At 41.7% G+C, this 17,142-nt stretch overlaps 2 protein-coding genes across 52 annotated transcripts in view; one reads left to right on the top strand and one right to left on the bottom strand.

Annotated features, from left to right (window-relative positions):
• The window catches only part of LOC135235498 (cytochrome P450 2M1-like), a 340,188-nt gene that overhangs the window by 8,980 nt on the left and 314,066 nt on the right, over positions 1-17,142 (top strand). The gene's annotated exons all lie outside the window — the stretch shown is intronic.
• The window catches only part of LOC135235493 (NACHT, LRR and PYD domains-containing protein 12-like), a 419,768-nt gene continuing 409,439 nt past the window's right edge, over positions 6,814-17,142 (bottom strand). For all 47 annotated transcript variants that reach the window (XM_064300950.1, XM_064300980.1, XM_064300949.1 and 44 more), the window contains 4 exons: positions 12,062-12,235; positions 10,555-10,716; positions 9,749-9,795; positions 6,814-9,518 (listed from right to left, as the gene is read on the bottom strand). In XM_064300950.1, coding sequence (XP_064157020.1) covers positions 8,899-9,518; positions 9,749-9,795; positions 10,555-10,716; positions 12,062-12,235 — 1,003 coding nt within the window. In that variant the 3' untranslated portion in view covers positions 6,814-8,898. The remainder of the gene's footprint in view (positions 9,519-9,748; positions 9,796-10,554; positions 10,717-12,061; positions 12,236-17,142) is intronic.

Genomic DNA, 17,142 nt, shown 5'->3' with positions numbered 1-17,142 from the left:
ACAGCCCCACCAACGCTACTACTCCACCACACTGGTGGCATGTTTAAACAAAAAAAACTCCGCTGGGTCCAGCTCTGGCTGGTTCCTTCTGTCACGTTTTGGTGTTGAGGACCCAGGTACGGAGTGAAAAACACAGGAAACTCAAAAGGAAAGTTTAAACAAACACCTTTACTTCAAAAATAATAAATAACAAACAAAAGGCCACACAGGGCAACTCTCTAAAACACAATCATCTTCAGAAAAGGAAAAAGCAAAACTTCTCAAAATCCAAATGAACACAGAGCAGAATACGGGCGAGGCAGAACACAGGAGACACAACAGCAGAACATACACAGGCGGAAAACACAGAGGCAGAAACACAAGCAGGCAGAACACAAGCAGAACACACAAGAACGCAAGCAGGCAGATACATACACAAGAACACAAGGAACCAGAACCCGAGTCTTCTTCTTATTCTTCTTCTTCTTTTCTCTGGTTTTAATGGCGGTTGGCAAACCTAAATTGGCGCATTACCGCCCTCTACTGTGTACATTGGCATCTGATTTAGTTCTCAAAAAAAAATTAAATAAAACAATAGCCCCACCCTCCCATACCTGAACCACAATTTTTTGCTATTTCGCTATATCCCTGGCGTCTGACTCCCTCCAAACCCTTTCGCCAAAATTCCCTGTATTTCGTCCCCCTTCACATCCGTTATACCCAAAATCTCTTTCGCTGCATCCACCACCATCCTGATTCTCTCTGATTTTGTTTCTATCTCGCTTGCACAGTTAATCACCATCGCAATAAATGCCAGAAACCTTCTTCTATTCAAATGCATGATTTCTTTGTCACATCTCCCTTGATCTTTTCCCTCTATTCCAGTTCTATTCTGCTCCTTCCTCTCAGTTCCCGCTTCTGCCCTCATTCTCTTCGTTGCTTCTACATACGTTATTTTATTCTGCACTCGTGTTCTTTCCACCTCACTTTCCCTCTTCCTTCTTTCACACTGCTTTTCTCCTGCTTCATGATTTCCCCCACAGTGAAAGCATATTGCCTGTTCTTTAAACACCGTACAATCATCATCAGAACACCTATCTTTCCCACACCTTCTACACCCGTGATCCTTTGTCCTACACACTGCTGCCACGTGTCCATAATCCTGACACCAATAGCACCTCAGTGGAACCCTCTCATATTCCCTCACCCTGTAACAAACATAATCTAAATAGACTCTTTCTGGTAATTCTCCCTCAAATTCTAAAAGTACTGATCCATGTTCTTGTTCTTTTTCCTCCCAATAGCTTTTCATCCGCTTTGCCCCTAAAACTCCTTCTACCTCCAAAACACAATTGGCGTCTACCAACAACAGGACCCCACTTATAACACTTTTCCGTAGTGCTTTCTCTCATTAAACATCTAACTACTTTTGTCGATTCAAGTCTTTTTATTTTAAGAGCCTTGTCCCTCAGTCTTTTTGGCTGACACTCCATGATTACAATTCCCCCCCTGGTTACCCTCACTGCTCTTACTTCCCAAATCTCCTTCTTTATGACTTTCCCTATTTCATGGGCGTCATTAAAAACGCCATTTGCTTCTCATCCATACCCGGGCCTCACATCCACCTTCATTCTAATTACATATTTATAATCCTTAACTTCATTTTCAATTCCTTTTTTTCTTTTCTTATTTCCTCCTTCCACCACTTCACACTCCATTTCTTCAAGTCACTTCATCTGTGATCCAAATTCGATTTTCAACAAATGTATAATTCAAAATCATAGACCAAAACAATCCGTCCTCACATGCAACCTGGTTCAAACCTCGACAAGAATCCCGCCATTTATTGGTTACTAACCCAGCACCCGAGTCAGGGAAACAAAGAACTTAAATAGACAAGACGCTAACAAGACACAGGAGGACACAATGCACAATCACATCAGAGAGGGAGGGGATAACAAGACACAACCAAAAAACAATAATTGAATAATAGAAAACAATAATACAATTAAACACAGGGAAGAGCAATGAGGGAGAACGAACAGAACTACAAAACTGAAGTGCCGCCATCTGGAGGCCCAAAAAGGAAAAGCAGAAACAGAACACAGAACCATGACTTGAAGCCCAATGATTGACGCTGAGGTTTGACTCTGGGTCTGGATTTACCCACATTAGTGTTCATTTGTGACTCTCTAGAAAGAAATAAGAGCACTGATGTGTAATGTGTAATCCTGAAATCACACACGGTAAAACAATCTGTGTGATGATAAAAAAAGCCGAGTGCCGGGTTCGCGTTCTCTCTGCATGGAGCTAGCATGTTCCTGTGTTTGTGCTGGTTTCCTCTGTGTCCATATAGTCCTAATAAAGAAAGAATTATGCAATTCTGTCTACAGATACAAAGCCAACACTGAATCTATAATTTTACACAACATAATGGGCCCCTTCAGAATAAGAAACATCAGTGTCCATGTTCTTGCTCACAAGTGAAAACATGCAACCATTTATGATGTCTGCAATAACAACAATTTGATGATACTCGTAGTGCAACAGTAATGCCCAAAAAGCCAAACTTCATACTGACCAGAGAAAGCTTGTGTAATCCATTTATTGAAGTTATTATTGAAGTTATTACAAGGCTATCTCTCAGAACTCTGCAAAATCATTAGTACTGCTTAATTTACTTGTCATGCAGATTCTATTATGTTTGCCACAGCCAAAACATAAGATTACAGTTCAAACTATTAAGCACCCATGAAACAAATAGCTCAGTGTGAATCTGAACTTCCACTACCATCTAGTGGCTGTTTAAAAGAACAACAATATTATTTTTCCACAGGTGTTCTCATGTCTTAATAAATTGCTGTAGATGTAACTGTGAACTAAAATCTTTTGCAAATAATTAAATGTTTGATTGGACAAAAAAACGGTTTTCATGTCTATATGAGTGCACACTGCCCATTCTTTCACTGCTCTGCCTCAGTTCCTGTAGATTCAGTGGGAAACCTGCAGTGATTAATGCACTTCAGGCTGTGTTCTGCAGTGTACAGCTGATTGGAGGCTTAAGGTAGTGAGGGGAAGTGTATGTTTCTGTATTTCTGTATGCACTCCTGGTCACTTCTGCCTAGGCCTGCAGCCTTGTCCCAGTCTCCACATTCCCAGTTACCGTGGCGATGAGGGCGAAGAGCGATGAAGAGCTACAGGGAGGATGGAATGCAGCTCAGGGCCGTCCCGAGTGCACTCCTGAGAGGACCCGAAAAGCTCTGGCACCCGCCATGGGGATATACCACCCCTGTCCCAGGCACTATAGTGTGCTGTTGTGTTGTATGCTGAGAGGCGTAATTACTGATGTAACATCCGTGCGTGACCACAGACAGAGCCTCCATGCTTGTGAGATGTGACCATATGAGGTGTGATGCTTAGAAACTACTATCAAGACTGAGACAACTTAGTGAGTTTTGGAGAATGCCCCTGCATGCTGTGTAGCGGATATTTCCCTGCTGCATATTGTACTAAATTCTGTTACAGTGGGAAAATGTCATCTGACCTGATGATTTCCTGTCTACCTCATGTGCCTGCTTTGAATTGGTCCTATCAATGCACATAGTATTTGGCATTCTGTATGGTAGTCTGTATTTCTTATGGATGCTGGTAAGGTGTAATTCTATTGAAAGTAGGCTTTGGGCTGCTGGATGGCTCATTCGGTTAAGGCACCACGCTGAGGTGCATGGATGAGCCTCACGGCCTCGGGTCGAATTCGGACCGTGCCAGTGCCAACTGTGGCCGGTAGCTCCACAGGGAGACGCATGATTGGTGCCTGTGTTGCCCAGGGTACGGGAGGGTTCAGCCAGACAGGGACCTGCGTTTCATTGCTCTCTAGCGACCCCCCTTGGGCGCTCGTATGACTGCATGTCAGAGCCGCTTATGAAAGGTCTTCCTCTGGTATGAAAAACAGCTTTTCTGTTCTATTCCATTACTAATTATACATGCTCAAAAGCTGAAATGTGGTAAATGTTAATTTTTCTCATCCAAGCAGAGTAAAATAATCTATTAATGTGTAAACTTGTTATTACATTATTAAAGGTGTGATTTTTTTTTTTTTTAAGCAAAACATCAAGATTAAACATAAAGTTTTTAAATTAATTAATTAATTTATTTGCACAAAGTAAGTGATAAAACAAAAGTATATAACAACAAACATAGCAGGGATTGTGCACAAGAGGTAAGAAACCCCAAGGGGCTTATAGTAAAAGCCTCCACTCTAGGATTTACAATTCATCCTAATACTATGGATTTTTTATTTTTTCATAATGAGATAAAAAAAGAAAGAGAAAAAAACAAATTCATAGCAATAGGAATATTAATTTTAAAAAACGATGTCATGGTTCTGGCTCCATCACATGGGTGTTTGATGTAATTAAAACAGGGAAACATTTACTCAGACAAACTCGCTCCTGTTAATGAAAGTACTAGTGTATGGCATTAGCAAAACTGAGAATTCCTCTGCAAGTTGTGGCATGTGTACCTCTCTGGTGCTCCTTGTAATAAAACCTGTAACTGTAGAAAACTGTTGTCTGACCTGGTATGGTCATGTCTACCTCGTGTACCTGCTTTAAATTTGTTCCTGCCAAACCAGACATTTATATTCTGCAACAGTGAGATTTAAACGGAACAGCCTGTGCCTTAAAGTACTGCAGTCTTTAATTTGTTCAACTGTCATTTGCACACCTCAACAGTTGTTCTCATGTTTTAAGAATTGCTGGATATATTGCTATGAACTGCTGTGTTTCACAAATGATCCAGATGATGTCTTATCAATGAAGAACAGTTTGTATATTGCTGGGATTATCTATCATTTCCCTTTCATTGATTAATGTTACACTGTGACCACATACTTCTAAAGAATAGTACTGTCAAAAATCATGTTAAAAAGCCAGCATGATCACTCTGACATCACTTGCAATAGATTTTTTGGAGAAAATAGTGCTGTCATTTATACTCAATGATACCAAAAACAAGATGGACCCACTGCCCTTTGCACACAAGGCTAGGCACGGCATTGATGATTCTTTACTTTTTCTCTTTCGTTTACATTGTAATTTACTTTCAGTTCAGTGAACTCTTGAGAATCTGTCAACTTCTGCCTTGAAACTCAACCTCTGGAGCACTTGCAGCATTGTCACATGGCCACCAGGTGGCAGAATGCATCTGCTTTGTGTTTACAGTATTCCAACAAACTCACAGATCTGATAGTTGACAAAAAATGCTGATACTTTTGCCCATTTCCAGCTCCTGCCACGATATATAATGATTTTATTAAATTCCATTTAGAATGAGGATGGAGGTGCAATTTCAAAGAAATGCACTGGTCGACACACTGACGATGCTTATTGTTGTTGTATACAGAGCACACACAGCACACTGATGTACACTGCCTCAGAGTACATTAACACACAGCCTGCCAGGCCCCAGCCCCACACACGCACACACATATACACAGACACATGCACAGAGATTCGAATACCACACCTCCACAGCTGATCTGCTATGTTTCACAAATGATCCAGACAATGTTTTAATAAGGCCAAATTACTTGAAAGAATATAGGAAACATTGGGCAGCATTGCTGTGGAATACAGCTTGTTTAATTTGTGTGAGCTAAGATAGCCAATATTGTTTCATGTAACTTGGCACAATTTTAATATTAATACTTTTAATGGCAGGCGTAGATTTGAAGTAATGACATAGATCGTGCTTTGTATGTGTGAGTAACTTGACATTTTTGTACATTGAAAATGTGTTTTTCATCAGATGTAATTACAGTATTACGTTTTGCAGTAAATCATTGACTAATCAATGTTCAGTCCAAAAACTCTTATTAGAGGCCACTGTTGACCTTTTAAAGTTTGGCTGTACAATCCTTCCAGCTTCTCTCATTGTTAGGCCTGGATTTATAACATGGTCAATCACAGTGGCTCTAAATTCATTTGATCAAGATCTAAATTCGTCCATCAATACCAGCTGCATTGGGCTGCTCCATGTTGTCAGAAAGTGCTGAATGTAATGCTGTAAATCAGCCTTTTATGTAGTGCTGAAGGGATTACCAATCGTGCTGCAGTGAAACTCACCTGGGCAATGTGGTTGGAAGTGACAAGACAGGATTGCAAACATGTTGACTTTATTTCACAATCTGCATGTCTAGCAATAACAATTGGGACGTCTTAATATGAAGTGACAGTACTGCGAAAACTGAGTGTGCAATTTAGAATTTTGCACTTTGTAAGTAGGTACAGCAATTTGTGTTTTGCACATTGAGTCAAAGCAATCATGTCCTACTGTAATGCATTTGTAATGTGTGACTGCAGTTACTAGAAATGTATCTGAAAAAATGAAAAACATTGTAGGGTCTCAGGAACATCTCAGAGACTGGATGTCATGCAAACTACACTTCTTCCTTGATTTTGGCTTCGTGGTCTAATCCATTCAACTGATGTGCAGCAGCTACAGGTTAAAACCTGCAGGAAAACCATTTCTTTGAGAGGTAATATAAACAAACTTGCTCAATAGACAAGTAGTGACTTCTAAATGTATTGAATTGTGGTTACACTACAGTAACAGAAGCAACCATTCATGAGACACTACACAACTTTTCTTATAATGGATTTTATTTCATTTTATCATTATTTTTATGTCATTGCTTCAACTGTGCAGATTTTAACCCCATGCTGATCTGCTCATATTGAGCCCAAACATAATCCCATACAGAATATGAAATAAGTACTACTGTGTCACAGGAGTTCAATACACCACACAATAATAAATAATAACACCAACACATTTGATGTTTATTATAATTCAAGTTTAATCATTGAAGACTATTGTCTGAAAATACAGAAAATTAAAGCAACAGGTTAAAAAAACCCAATCCTTCCTGACCCAATAAGGAAACTCAACCCATCATTGTTTACAGTAATGAAAGGAAATAAGTACACTGCAGTGAGCATTCTGCATTCTCCCTATCAGCTGCATTTGCCCAATGAAATTTGCACATTGGAACTCTTATGAAAATGAATGAAAGCAACTATAAAAACTAGTAAAATGCACATTTAAGTGGAGGAGTGCCACTGGCTTCTCTTATACAAAGATGCAGATACAGGAGAGAGTTATTACTTCAAAAACATTTTACCCTGCCATATTTTGCCATTATTACACTCAATGTTATATTAATGTTTTAATAATCAAAAGTACATTAACACACCTTTAACATTTGAAATAACCTGAACATGCTGAAAGATCATACTCTTATGTACAGGGTTTAAGCTGTACTGAGGTTAATATTGGGTACAGCTGAAATTGCACTGGTAAGGCATTGGTCAAGGAAGGTTGCAAGTGTGTCGACGTGTGTGTGTGTGATTGGGTGAGAGTGTGTTTGTGTGTGTGTATTTGTGAATGTGTGTGCATGCATGCGTATGTTTGTGGGAGTGACTGTGGATGTGAGTATGTGTGTGCATATGAGTGAGTGTGTGAGTATGTTTGTGTGTGCCCGGGTTGCGTGTGTGAATGGGTAAGAGAAAGTGTGTGTGTGCGTGTGCACGCATGTATGTGTGTATGTCTCTGTGTGTGTGTACATGTGTGTGTACATGTGTGCGTCCATTTGAGTGAATTACTGTGGATGTGAGAGTGTGTGTGCGATTGAGAATGAGTGTATGTATGTGTACGTGTGTGTGCGTGAGAGTGCCTTTGTGAATGTGTGTGTGTGTGTTTATACGCGTGTGTATGGGTATGAGAATGTTTGTGTAGACATGTATAATGTGTGCGCATGCATGTATGTGTGTCTGTGTGAGTGTGTATGTGTGAGTGCATGAGTGTGTGTGTGCGCGTGTGTGTATGGGCAAGAGAATGTGTGTGTGTTGATACATGTGTGTGCATGCGTATGGGAATGAGAATGTGTGTGTGTGTGTGTTTACACGTGTTTGTGTCTCTGCACGCATGTATGTGTGTGTTTGTGAGTGCATGAGTTTGTGTGTGTGTGTGCGTGCGTTTGTATGAATCTGTGTGTGACTGTGGATGTGAGTGTGTGTGAGAGAAAGAGTGTGTGTGTGTGTGAGTGACTGAGTATGAGAGAGAGAGAGTGTGTGTGTGTGTGTGTGCATACGGTAATGAGCGTGTGTACATATGCATGCATGTGTGTGTGCGCGTGAGAGTGCACTGGTGAATGTGTGTGTTTGTGTGTGCGAGAGATTGTGTGTTTTCATGTGTGTAGGTGTGTGTGTGCATGTGTGTGATTGGGCGTGAGAGAGTGTGTAAGTTTGTGAGTGTGTGTGCATGAGTGTGTGCATGCGCGGGTGTGTGAGTGCGTGTGCATGAGCGTACACCAGTGTGTGCATTTGTGAGTGTGTGTGTGTGTGAAAGTATGTGTGTGTGCTGGAGTGTAAGTGAGAGTGTGTGTGTGTGCGTATGTGTCTCTACTTTAGTGAGCAAAGGGATACTGAGGAGTCACACACTCTAAATCCAGCACAGACAGGTGTGTGTTGAGTGAAGTGTGTGTGTGTGTGTGTGTGTGTGTGTGTGTGGATGTGTGTGTAGGTGTGGGTGTGTGTGTCTATGTGTATCTGAGTGTGTGTGTGTGTGTATGTGTATATGAGTGTGTGTGTGTGTGAGTGGGTGGGTATATGAGTGAGGTGTGTGTGTGTGCGTGCATGTATACATGAGTGTGTGTGTGTGCATGCGTGTGTGTGTGTGTGTGTGTGTGATTGAGCGTGTGTGTGTATGTGTATCTGAATGTGCGTGTGTGTGTGTGAGATTGAGTGTGCATGTGTATGTGTATATGAGTGTGTGTTTGAGTGGATATATGAGTGTGGTGTGTGTGTGTGCGTGTATGTGTATATGAGTGTGTGCGCGCACATGAGTGTGTGTGTGTCTCTACTCCAGTTGGCAGAGGGACACTGAGGAGGAGTCCCACACTGTAAATCCAGCACAGAGGGGTGTGTGTTGAGTGAAGTGTGTGTGGAATCTGTGCAGGAGGGTCAGTGTGTCAGAGTCAGAGACGCTGTAGAAGGACAGAGTGCCGGCCGGACGGTCCACACACACTCCTACCCTGTACACACACACTCCTCTACCATCATCACACACTCCTGCTCTGCGGTAGGGGGAGGGGGGGGCAGGTATGTCTGTTTGGTTCTTATTGTGACAGACAGAGTAACTGAGTTTATCAGAGTCACTGAGTTTAATGCACTCCAGTCTCCAGGAGTTTTCATTCCATCCAAACACACAGTCAGAATCCCGTCCTTTCCTGCTGATTCCTTTATCTGTCACTGCTATAAAAATCCCTCCCACCCTCTCAGACACACTGAACTCAGCCTCCCAGTAACAGCGCTCACAGATACTCTCTCTGCACACAACCTGCTCCCAGTGCTCAAATCTCTCTGGATGATCAGGACATGGCTGCTCTCTCCCCTGTGTGTGTGTCACCCTCCTGTTCCTCTCAGACAGAGACAGCTCTCTGTGCGCTGTGTTTGGATCCAGTGAGAGCTGACAGCCGTCTGCACACCAGAGACATTAATGAGATTAATTATCATTATTAATATTCACCTTAATATGTGTGTGAGAGAGAAAGGACTGTCATAGTACCTCTGTGTTTGTGTACGTGTGTGTTTCTGTTTGTGTGTTTATGTGTGTAAGAGAGAAATCTCTCTCACTCACACACACACACAAACACACACACAGCAGAGTGTGTATCTATGGAAAGTGTTCTGTGTCGATACACACTCACATTTCCTGGGTCCTGGTTTGGTCCTGTTCTCTCCTCCATGGTCCACACTGTAAGAACAGCAGAACAGAATTTTGAATTTTAACAATCCTTAATTTCCACTCTCAACACACCAATGACATCACATAAATAAAAACAAAGACACAAATAAAACACAAAACCACGATCATATGAAAAATACACAAATCTGTCACAAAGGAAACTTATTCCATTCCCTCACCCTATTCCATGTGCAAAAATAGCTCCCACCCCTCCACTGAACATTAAACACCCTTATAACACACACACTCTGAAACACACTCAGGCTCTCCATTGCTTTGTAATACTGAAACTCCACCATCACTGTGTCCCTGACCAAACCCCTAACTACAGCAACCACATCTTGTCTGTACCCTCCACCAATCATATTTTTCCCAATTGTAGAAACAGCTATTCTCGCCTCAAAATTAAATTAATGAGCTGGCACTTATCTGTCTTTGTTTTTACTGGAAATCAAGGATAAAAATATTACTTGTAAATGTTTCCCCTAGTAACCAAAATAAACTTCCCAAAAAAGAAAAGAGAGGCTGAAGTCTGGCACACCCCGAAAAATAATGATTAACAGTTTCTCTCTCCATGCAGAATGGACAATGGTGGGATCCTGCCGGGTTCATCACAGAAATAAAACTATTTACTGCAGTGATCCCGCGCAGCACCCTCCACTGTAGATCCCCCCCCCCCCCAACCCCTTCTGCTTGTGTGTGTATGCGTGCATGTGTGTCTGTATGTGTGCGTGTGTGAGGTGCAGTGTGGAAACTCTCTGTACTTACAGCAGTGTGAGTGTGTCCAGTTTAGCAGCAGACAGCGCTCTCACTCCTGAGTCTCCTGGGTGATTGTATCTCAGGTCCAGCTCTCTCAGGTGTGAGGGGTTTGAACACAGAGCTGAAGCCAGAGAATCACAGCCTCTCTGTGTGACTCTACAGCCTGACAGCCTGCAGAGAGAAGGACACACACCTTACACACATTAATATAAACTAACAGGGCTGTGTGTGTCAAACACATAGCAGCATGTTACACACCTCACACACATTAATATAAACTAACAGGGCTGCGTGTGTCAAACACATAGCAGTGTGTTACACACCTTACACACATTAATATAAACTAACAGGGCTGTATGTGTCAAACACATAGCAGTGTGTTACACACCTTACACACATTAATATATACTAATAGGTCTGTGTGTGTCAAACACATAGCAGTGTGTTACACACCTTACACACATTAATATAAACTAACAGGGCTGTGTAAGTCAAACACATAGCGGTGTGTAAATATATATAAAATAAAATGAATGTGGAATGAGTCATTATCAAACGCATTTGAGTTTACACCCCACTAGTCTGACTCACAGGACCCAGACTGTGGGTATAAGCCTGCCATTGGCCGACTATTTCAATCAGAATTCACCTCCCCTTCCGCTATCTGCGTGTTACCGTTTTCAAAGTCCCCGTCGCTACGTGAAACAACAACAACCTCCAAGCTAGCAACCTGCACGCTGAAAATGGCAAGTTTTGACGAAAATTTGGATCGTGCAATAAGACAGGCCTGCTTGGTTCTTTCGGTGAATGGTTGTAAATACAAAAAATATGTTTAGAACATTTGCTGTCTGACAGGGACGTTCTTGCATGTTTGCCCACCGGTTATGGAAAAAGTTTCATATACCAAGCATGGCCCATCGACTGCAGTGAGCTAGCGAGGGTAAACACAGAGACATGGCGTGAAAATGCCATGGTTTTGGTAGTGTCCCCCTTGGTCGCGATAATGGAGGACCAGGTGAAAACCCTGCAGTCAAGGGGGGTAGCTGCAGGGTACGCCGGGCAAGATCCAGACACGGACGAGAAAATAGCTGCTGGCCAGTACTCCATTACGACACTATTTTGCAAGAGCACCGTCGCTGCATCCTGGGCTTAGCGCCGCCCAAGACGATTGTGATTGGTTTAAAGAAATACAAACAAGCCAGAGCGTTTTTCTCCTCTATAGCAGAATGATAATGGCTTGAGCCAGACCTTTCTCCAGCGCTGGCACAGCACTGAAACAAAGTGTGGATATGGGTCTGGCTATGCGAGACTAACACCCCACTACAGTTCAGGAAACAGGACTAATTCATTTTATTCATTCATGTGTATAGAGTCTTATTCTTCCAAGAGGAAGAACAGGAACATGCTGTTTCAGTTCTGTGGAGTGTCTGTTTTCACATTAGAAACATTGACATCAGTGTTGTATTTAGTCACGCTGTAGCCCTTATTTATTGAAGGGGTGTGTGTTTGTACTCACCCCAGTCTCTGCAGTTTACAGTGTGGGTCCTCCAGTCCAGCAGAGAGCGCTGTCACTCCTGAATCCTGCAGCTCGTTGTCTCTGAGCTCCAGATCTCTCAGCTCTGAGTGAGGAGAACGCAGGACTGAGGCCAGAACATCACAGCAGCCCTCTGTGAGATTACACCATCCCAGCCTGAGGAGAGACCGCACACACACACGCACACACACATGCGCACACGCGCACAAATTCACAGCTGTGACAATGTGTTCCTTGGCAGTTGATATATATGCACCTACGCATTCCTGAGATGTACACACAAAAACAGGGAGGGGGTGTGTAGATTAAGTTCATAAGCATTCTGACTAATTCACAAAAGTCTAAGGCAATTACTGGGCTCTATTCACCAATAAATATGATGAAACCATAAGGTTGGGAGTCTACTGCAAGGGATTCACTGCCAAACCCTTTTCATATGATGAACTTATCTGACTTGCAAACATTCATCTCATCTGCAAACACAAGAAACTGCATTTTTGTGGTGCACTTTACCTCACCTGACATGTTCTTTGGTCCATGAACATCTATACGTTTTAAAAACGTTCAATATTCATCACTATGAATAGATAAATATAATTATTAATGTACACGTGAACCTCATTAGCTGAATACACTACTGTTATCATAGTATTTTCTTCCTAATCTTGTAACCATCAAGTTATCAAACAATTTGTGGTTAACTAATACAGCGTTTTTGGCACTAATTTTAAAAGTTTCACAAAGGTAAAATGAAACCGCATTCAATTCGCTTGTTAAGCCGTGACGTATGGACCTTCCGATAATACTGTTTCCAGGTCCAAGCCTCTACTGCAGTGGTTCTCAACTCGGGCCAGAAAGGGCCGGTGTGGGTGCGGGCTTTTGTTCCAACCAAGCAGTTACACACCTGATTCTATTAATCAACCTTTGGAGTCTATACTAAGGACCTTGATTAGTGGAATCAGGTGTGTAATTGCTTGGTTGGAACAAAAGCCTGCACCCACACCGGCCCTTTCTGGCCCGAGATGAGAACCACTGCTCTACTGCGTTGGCTGAGGCTCTCCTCTTTTCAACATGTCGCAGTGCTGTGTCCCATGTTGTTTGAATAGATCTGAGTCCAAAAAACTATTCAATTGTCATTCTACTGCTTTCCTTGCAATGAGAAAGAGAAGAGGAAATGGCTGCAGTTGATAATTAAGTTCTTAAACGAATGAAGAAAAACAAAGTTTGGCACCAGTGGGTTTCTATGAAACCAACGATTCTAACAAGAAAAAATAGTTCCTTCTTGTTTTATACCATACAATTAGCACTACACAAAACCATAACTCAATCAAATTAATCTCCCTAGCTCCGTCTTGCCTTTTAAATGGTGTGGTCGCGCAGTGTAGACATAACTGTCTTTCTAAGAACCTCTGAAACGGGTTTTGAATGCCAGTTAGCTTTATGATAGGTTCGCCGTCACTTGTCACCTACCCAATATTAAAATTCTTGGATTTAGGTCAGAATGGTCTAACAGCATGCTTGTTATGCCGGTTAGCTAGCTAGCTAACTATTTAATATTGTTTTCGAAACAGCGGTTAATATAAACACAATCCTTTACAAAGATATGGATGAAAATGCGTCCCGTAGCCATGACTTAAATACGGAACGCCTATCTAATGTCAAAATAAGGGACGATTCCATATTTTTCCGGATTGTTGGCATTCCTAAATGAAGCCAGTAACTAGAACTGTGATTCAACGTTGATATCAACTGTGAAATTGGACACTGAAAAGGAGAGGGGACGTAACAACAATTGAAAACCGAAAGAATAATGTTGCTGTTTTAACTGCTTTAGAATGCTGGATTTTGTAGTGCATTGATTTTATTGGAGCTGAAAGAATTTAGACCCTTTTTAACCCTCAATGGTGCCTCACTAAAGAAGTGATCGTGAAAAGGTACACAGGTTCGGGATCTGAAGGAGCGTTTGGACCTTTTCACAGTCTCTGGTTTGGACCCGGAAATGGTCAATACGTCACGAGTGACGTCAGACTTAAAAAGCGGATACAAAATTGCGAATTCTAATTTAATGTGACGGTAACCCTGACGACACTGTTTAAAATGTGGCCGTTAGGAGGGTCGGTTGGTTACCATAGCGATGACAGCTCGCTCTCAGCCGATTTCTGTTACCTCAGCTAGTTATTCTTTGAAAATAAATATAGAACTACAGTTACATTCGCAAATATCATTCGACCTTTTCAGACCGTTCGCTTATGTTTGTCAACGTTCGCGTCGAACACAAAGCTAATGGAAAAAAGCTTGAAATAGTTTGCAAACGTTCGCTGAACTTGAACGCACCTTTGGCAAATATCATTCTTTTATCATTTTCTTCAAACAACATGACCCTCAAGTTGACAATTGTTGCAGTTGTAAATTTCGCTTTGGCTTTGACTCACAGGCAGGCGTTAGCTAGCTAGTAGACCAACCTACCTACCCAACGTTACTTCATGAACCAACCTAGCTAGTGGAGCCAGTGAAGAACTAAGCAGCGTACTATCACAGACAACTTCAATATATACACCAGTATATAAAATAACACGAAGGTTTTTATCTAAGCAGTCATGATATCATTGGTCAGACCTGCGATATTGTACCTGAAGCTGTGCCGGACTCATGTACGAGCTGTGCTACTCTACAGTTCACCTGGCACGATCTACCAGCAATGCAACTGCGGCATGATCGTTTTCAACTGGAATTGTACTGCAGCGCCATCTAGTGGCTGTATGAGAACACCACAACTGATTATTGCCACTAACTTTTACTGCAGGTAGAAACTTAATTTTTAAAAACGTGGCGTCTTTTGAAAATTCCACACATTGCACCTATTTTCTGCATGTCCTTGCCCTATAACCCATCAATTCGTTTTATTCTCACGCGCTTTTGCGAATATAAAAGGCTAATTATTGCGCTGCATTTAATTATTATTGTAACAATGATAACAATAATGATAATAAAAGCCTGATGTATTAAGTCATTTTTTTTTCTTTTAAAACCCCGTACAAAATGTTTGGTAGACCTTGTGGAGTAATATAAACTGCACAAAAAATTTGATAAGTGGGGGTATTTTTTAATAAATTAAGCCCCCACTTTTTTTTTTTTTTTAGCTTTTATTAAACGTTTGTCACTTGCATTGTCCCAATTAAGCTGGTTAAATATGAAATCTGTAAAACAGGACATTTCTCCACATTTGTTTTTTTTGTTTGTTTTTTTTCTTGTTTTCTTTCTGTGGTTTCTGTGGTTACACATGACCCATGTTGCTTTATGCTTGCTCCTGTGGGGGTTTAGGCCAGGGTTGTCTGTGAAGCGTATTGTGACAATTGCTGTGAAATACGCTATACAAATAAAATTTGATTGTCTGATTGATGTTCTAGGAATTCTGAACACGAGCGCTGATCTGCTGTCAAGGGGAAACCCACTGAATGGGGAATGGTGTCTCAATCCCCAGACTCTGGAAATGTTAATGCAGTGATTATCCCTCTCCTTTATGTACAGCCATGCACACTCCCGCTACGCATGGATCTCCTGTCTCAGGTGAACAGGGAAATACACCACCCCTGCCCCGAGCGAGTAGCTCTATGAGCTTGGCCAGTGAGAGGCATAACCTCAACACATTAAGGCTTCCCCCTCACATGGCTGCAACCATCCAGAGCACGAGAGCGCCCTCTACCAGGCCACTTCATGACAATAAGTGTCAGGTGTTAGAAAGATGGTGTGCCTCTTGTCAGTCAGTGCCTTACCAGTGCTCTGTTACAAATAAAGAGAAATCCTTTACTATCATTAAGGTCGACCTGGCAGCTCTCACTGTTTGGCATGTTGGGTTCAGAGACTATGCAGTGGGGCAGCACCCCCTCATTCACAGGTTCATGAAGGGGGCTTACTATTCTCTGCCTGTTGCTAAAAAGCTAATTTCCCCTTGGGATTTATCACTGGAGCTGGAGGCTCTGTCTCTAAGGCCATTTGAGCCTATAAATGAGATAGATTTAAAACTGCTGTCTCTCCAGACAGCGTTGCTGCTCGCACTAGCCTCAGCTAAGTGAGTCAGTGACCTCCACGTGCTCTCATGCACAATATTCTCCCCTAATATGGATTGGGTTTTTCTTAAGCTCAATCCAGCCTTTATGCCTAAAAGCTTCCCTGCTTTCACATGTGAGATGTTGGAGCTTGCTGCTTTTCACCCACCATCTTTCTCCTCGGAAGAGGAGCATAGGCTGCATATGCTGAGAGAGAGAGAGAGAGAGAGCCTTAGCGACAGAAAGGGCTGAAAAGCGTCCCCGTTGTGCTGTCTTGTTCTGGTTATTTCAGTTTGTTCTTTACTACATTATTTTGTTACCTGGAATCCATGAGGGGGAAGGGAGAATAAGTTTGTTTCCTTTAATTATTTTCTATCAATAGTCTCTCTCTCGCTAAGCCCACAGTAAATGCTGGTGAAATCCGGATCTTTTCCCACAATTCCCTGCGTCCAACTCTTCTGTCCACAATAGGGGTGTGTCACGGCATGTGACTCCGCCTTTCACTTTCAACAAATTCACCATTTATTAGAAAATTGGTATTTTGCAAATAATTAGTAAATGAAATCAAATAAAATACATGATAAGTGAGGAGTTTTTGCATTTGATGCTGCTTATGTTCTTGGTTCAGAACATTAAATGAGAGCACTAGCTCACTAGCCCGACAATTTTACTGCACTTTATTCAGTAGCACTTCACAGTAAGGTCACATGAATTGCCATTGACTAATGCCAATAAAAAGAGTTAATGTATTTGTTTCTGGTTAAGTTTATCCTGTGTTTTGCAAATGTATAAATAATCATGTAACTATAAATAATTAATATAAGTAATAAATTAGTAACATTATTGAACTACTAACTAAAGACAAATTTGATTTGTACTGAAGTCACGTGACCTTATTGTAAAGTGTTAGGCTTTATTCTGACAAGGGAAAAAAAGTGTGAAAATATGTGATACAGAGTGCTGTAGCCCAAAGGCTGCCATGGGTGCTGGAGTTAGATACTGTGTCACATGGGGTGC

The sequence above is a fragment of the Anguilla rostrata genome, chromosome 12 (genome assembly GCF_018555375.3).
Source record: "Anguilla rostrata isolate EN2019 chromosome 12, ASM1855537v3, whole genome shotgun sequence".
In the NCBI taxonomy this organism is placed as follows: Eukaryota; Metazoa; Chordata; class Actinopteri; order Anguilliformes; family Anguillidae; genus Anguilla; species Anguilla rostrata.
The sequence above is the reverse complement of the archived record's forward strand: the minus strand, read 5'-3'. Positions and strand labels throughout refer to the sequence as shown.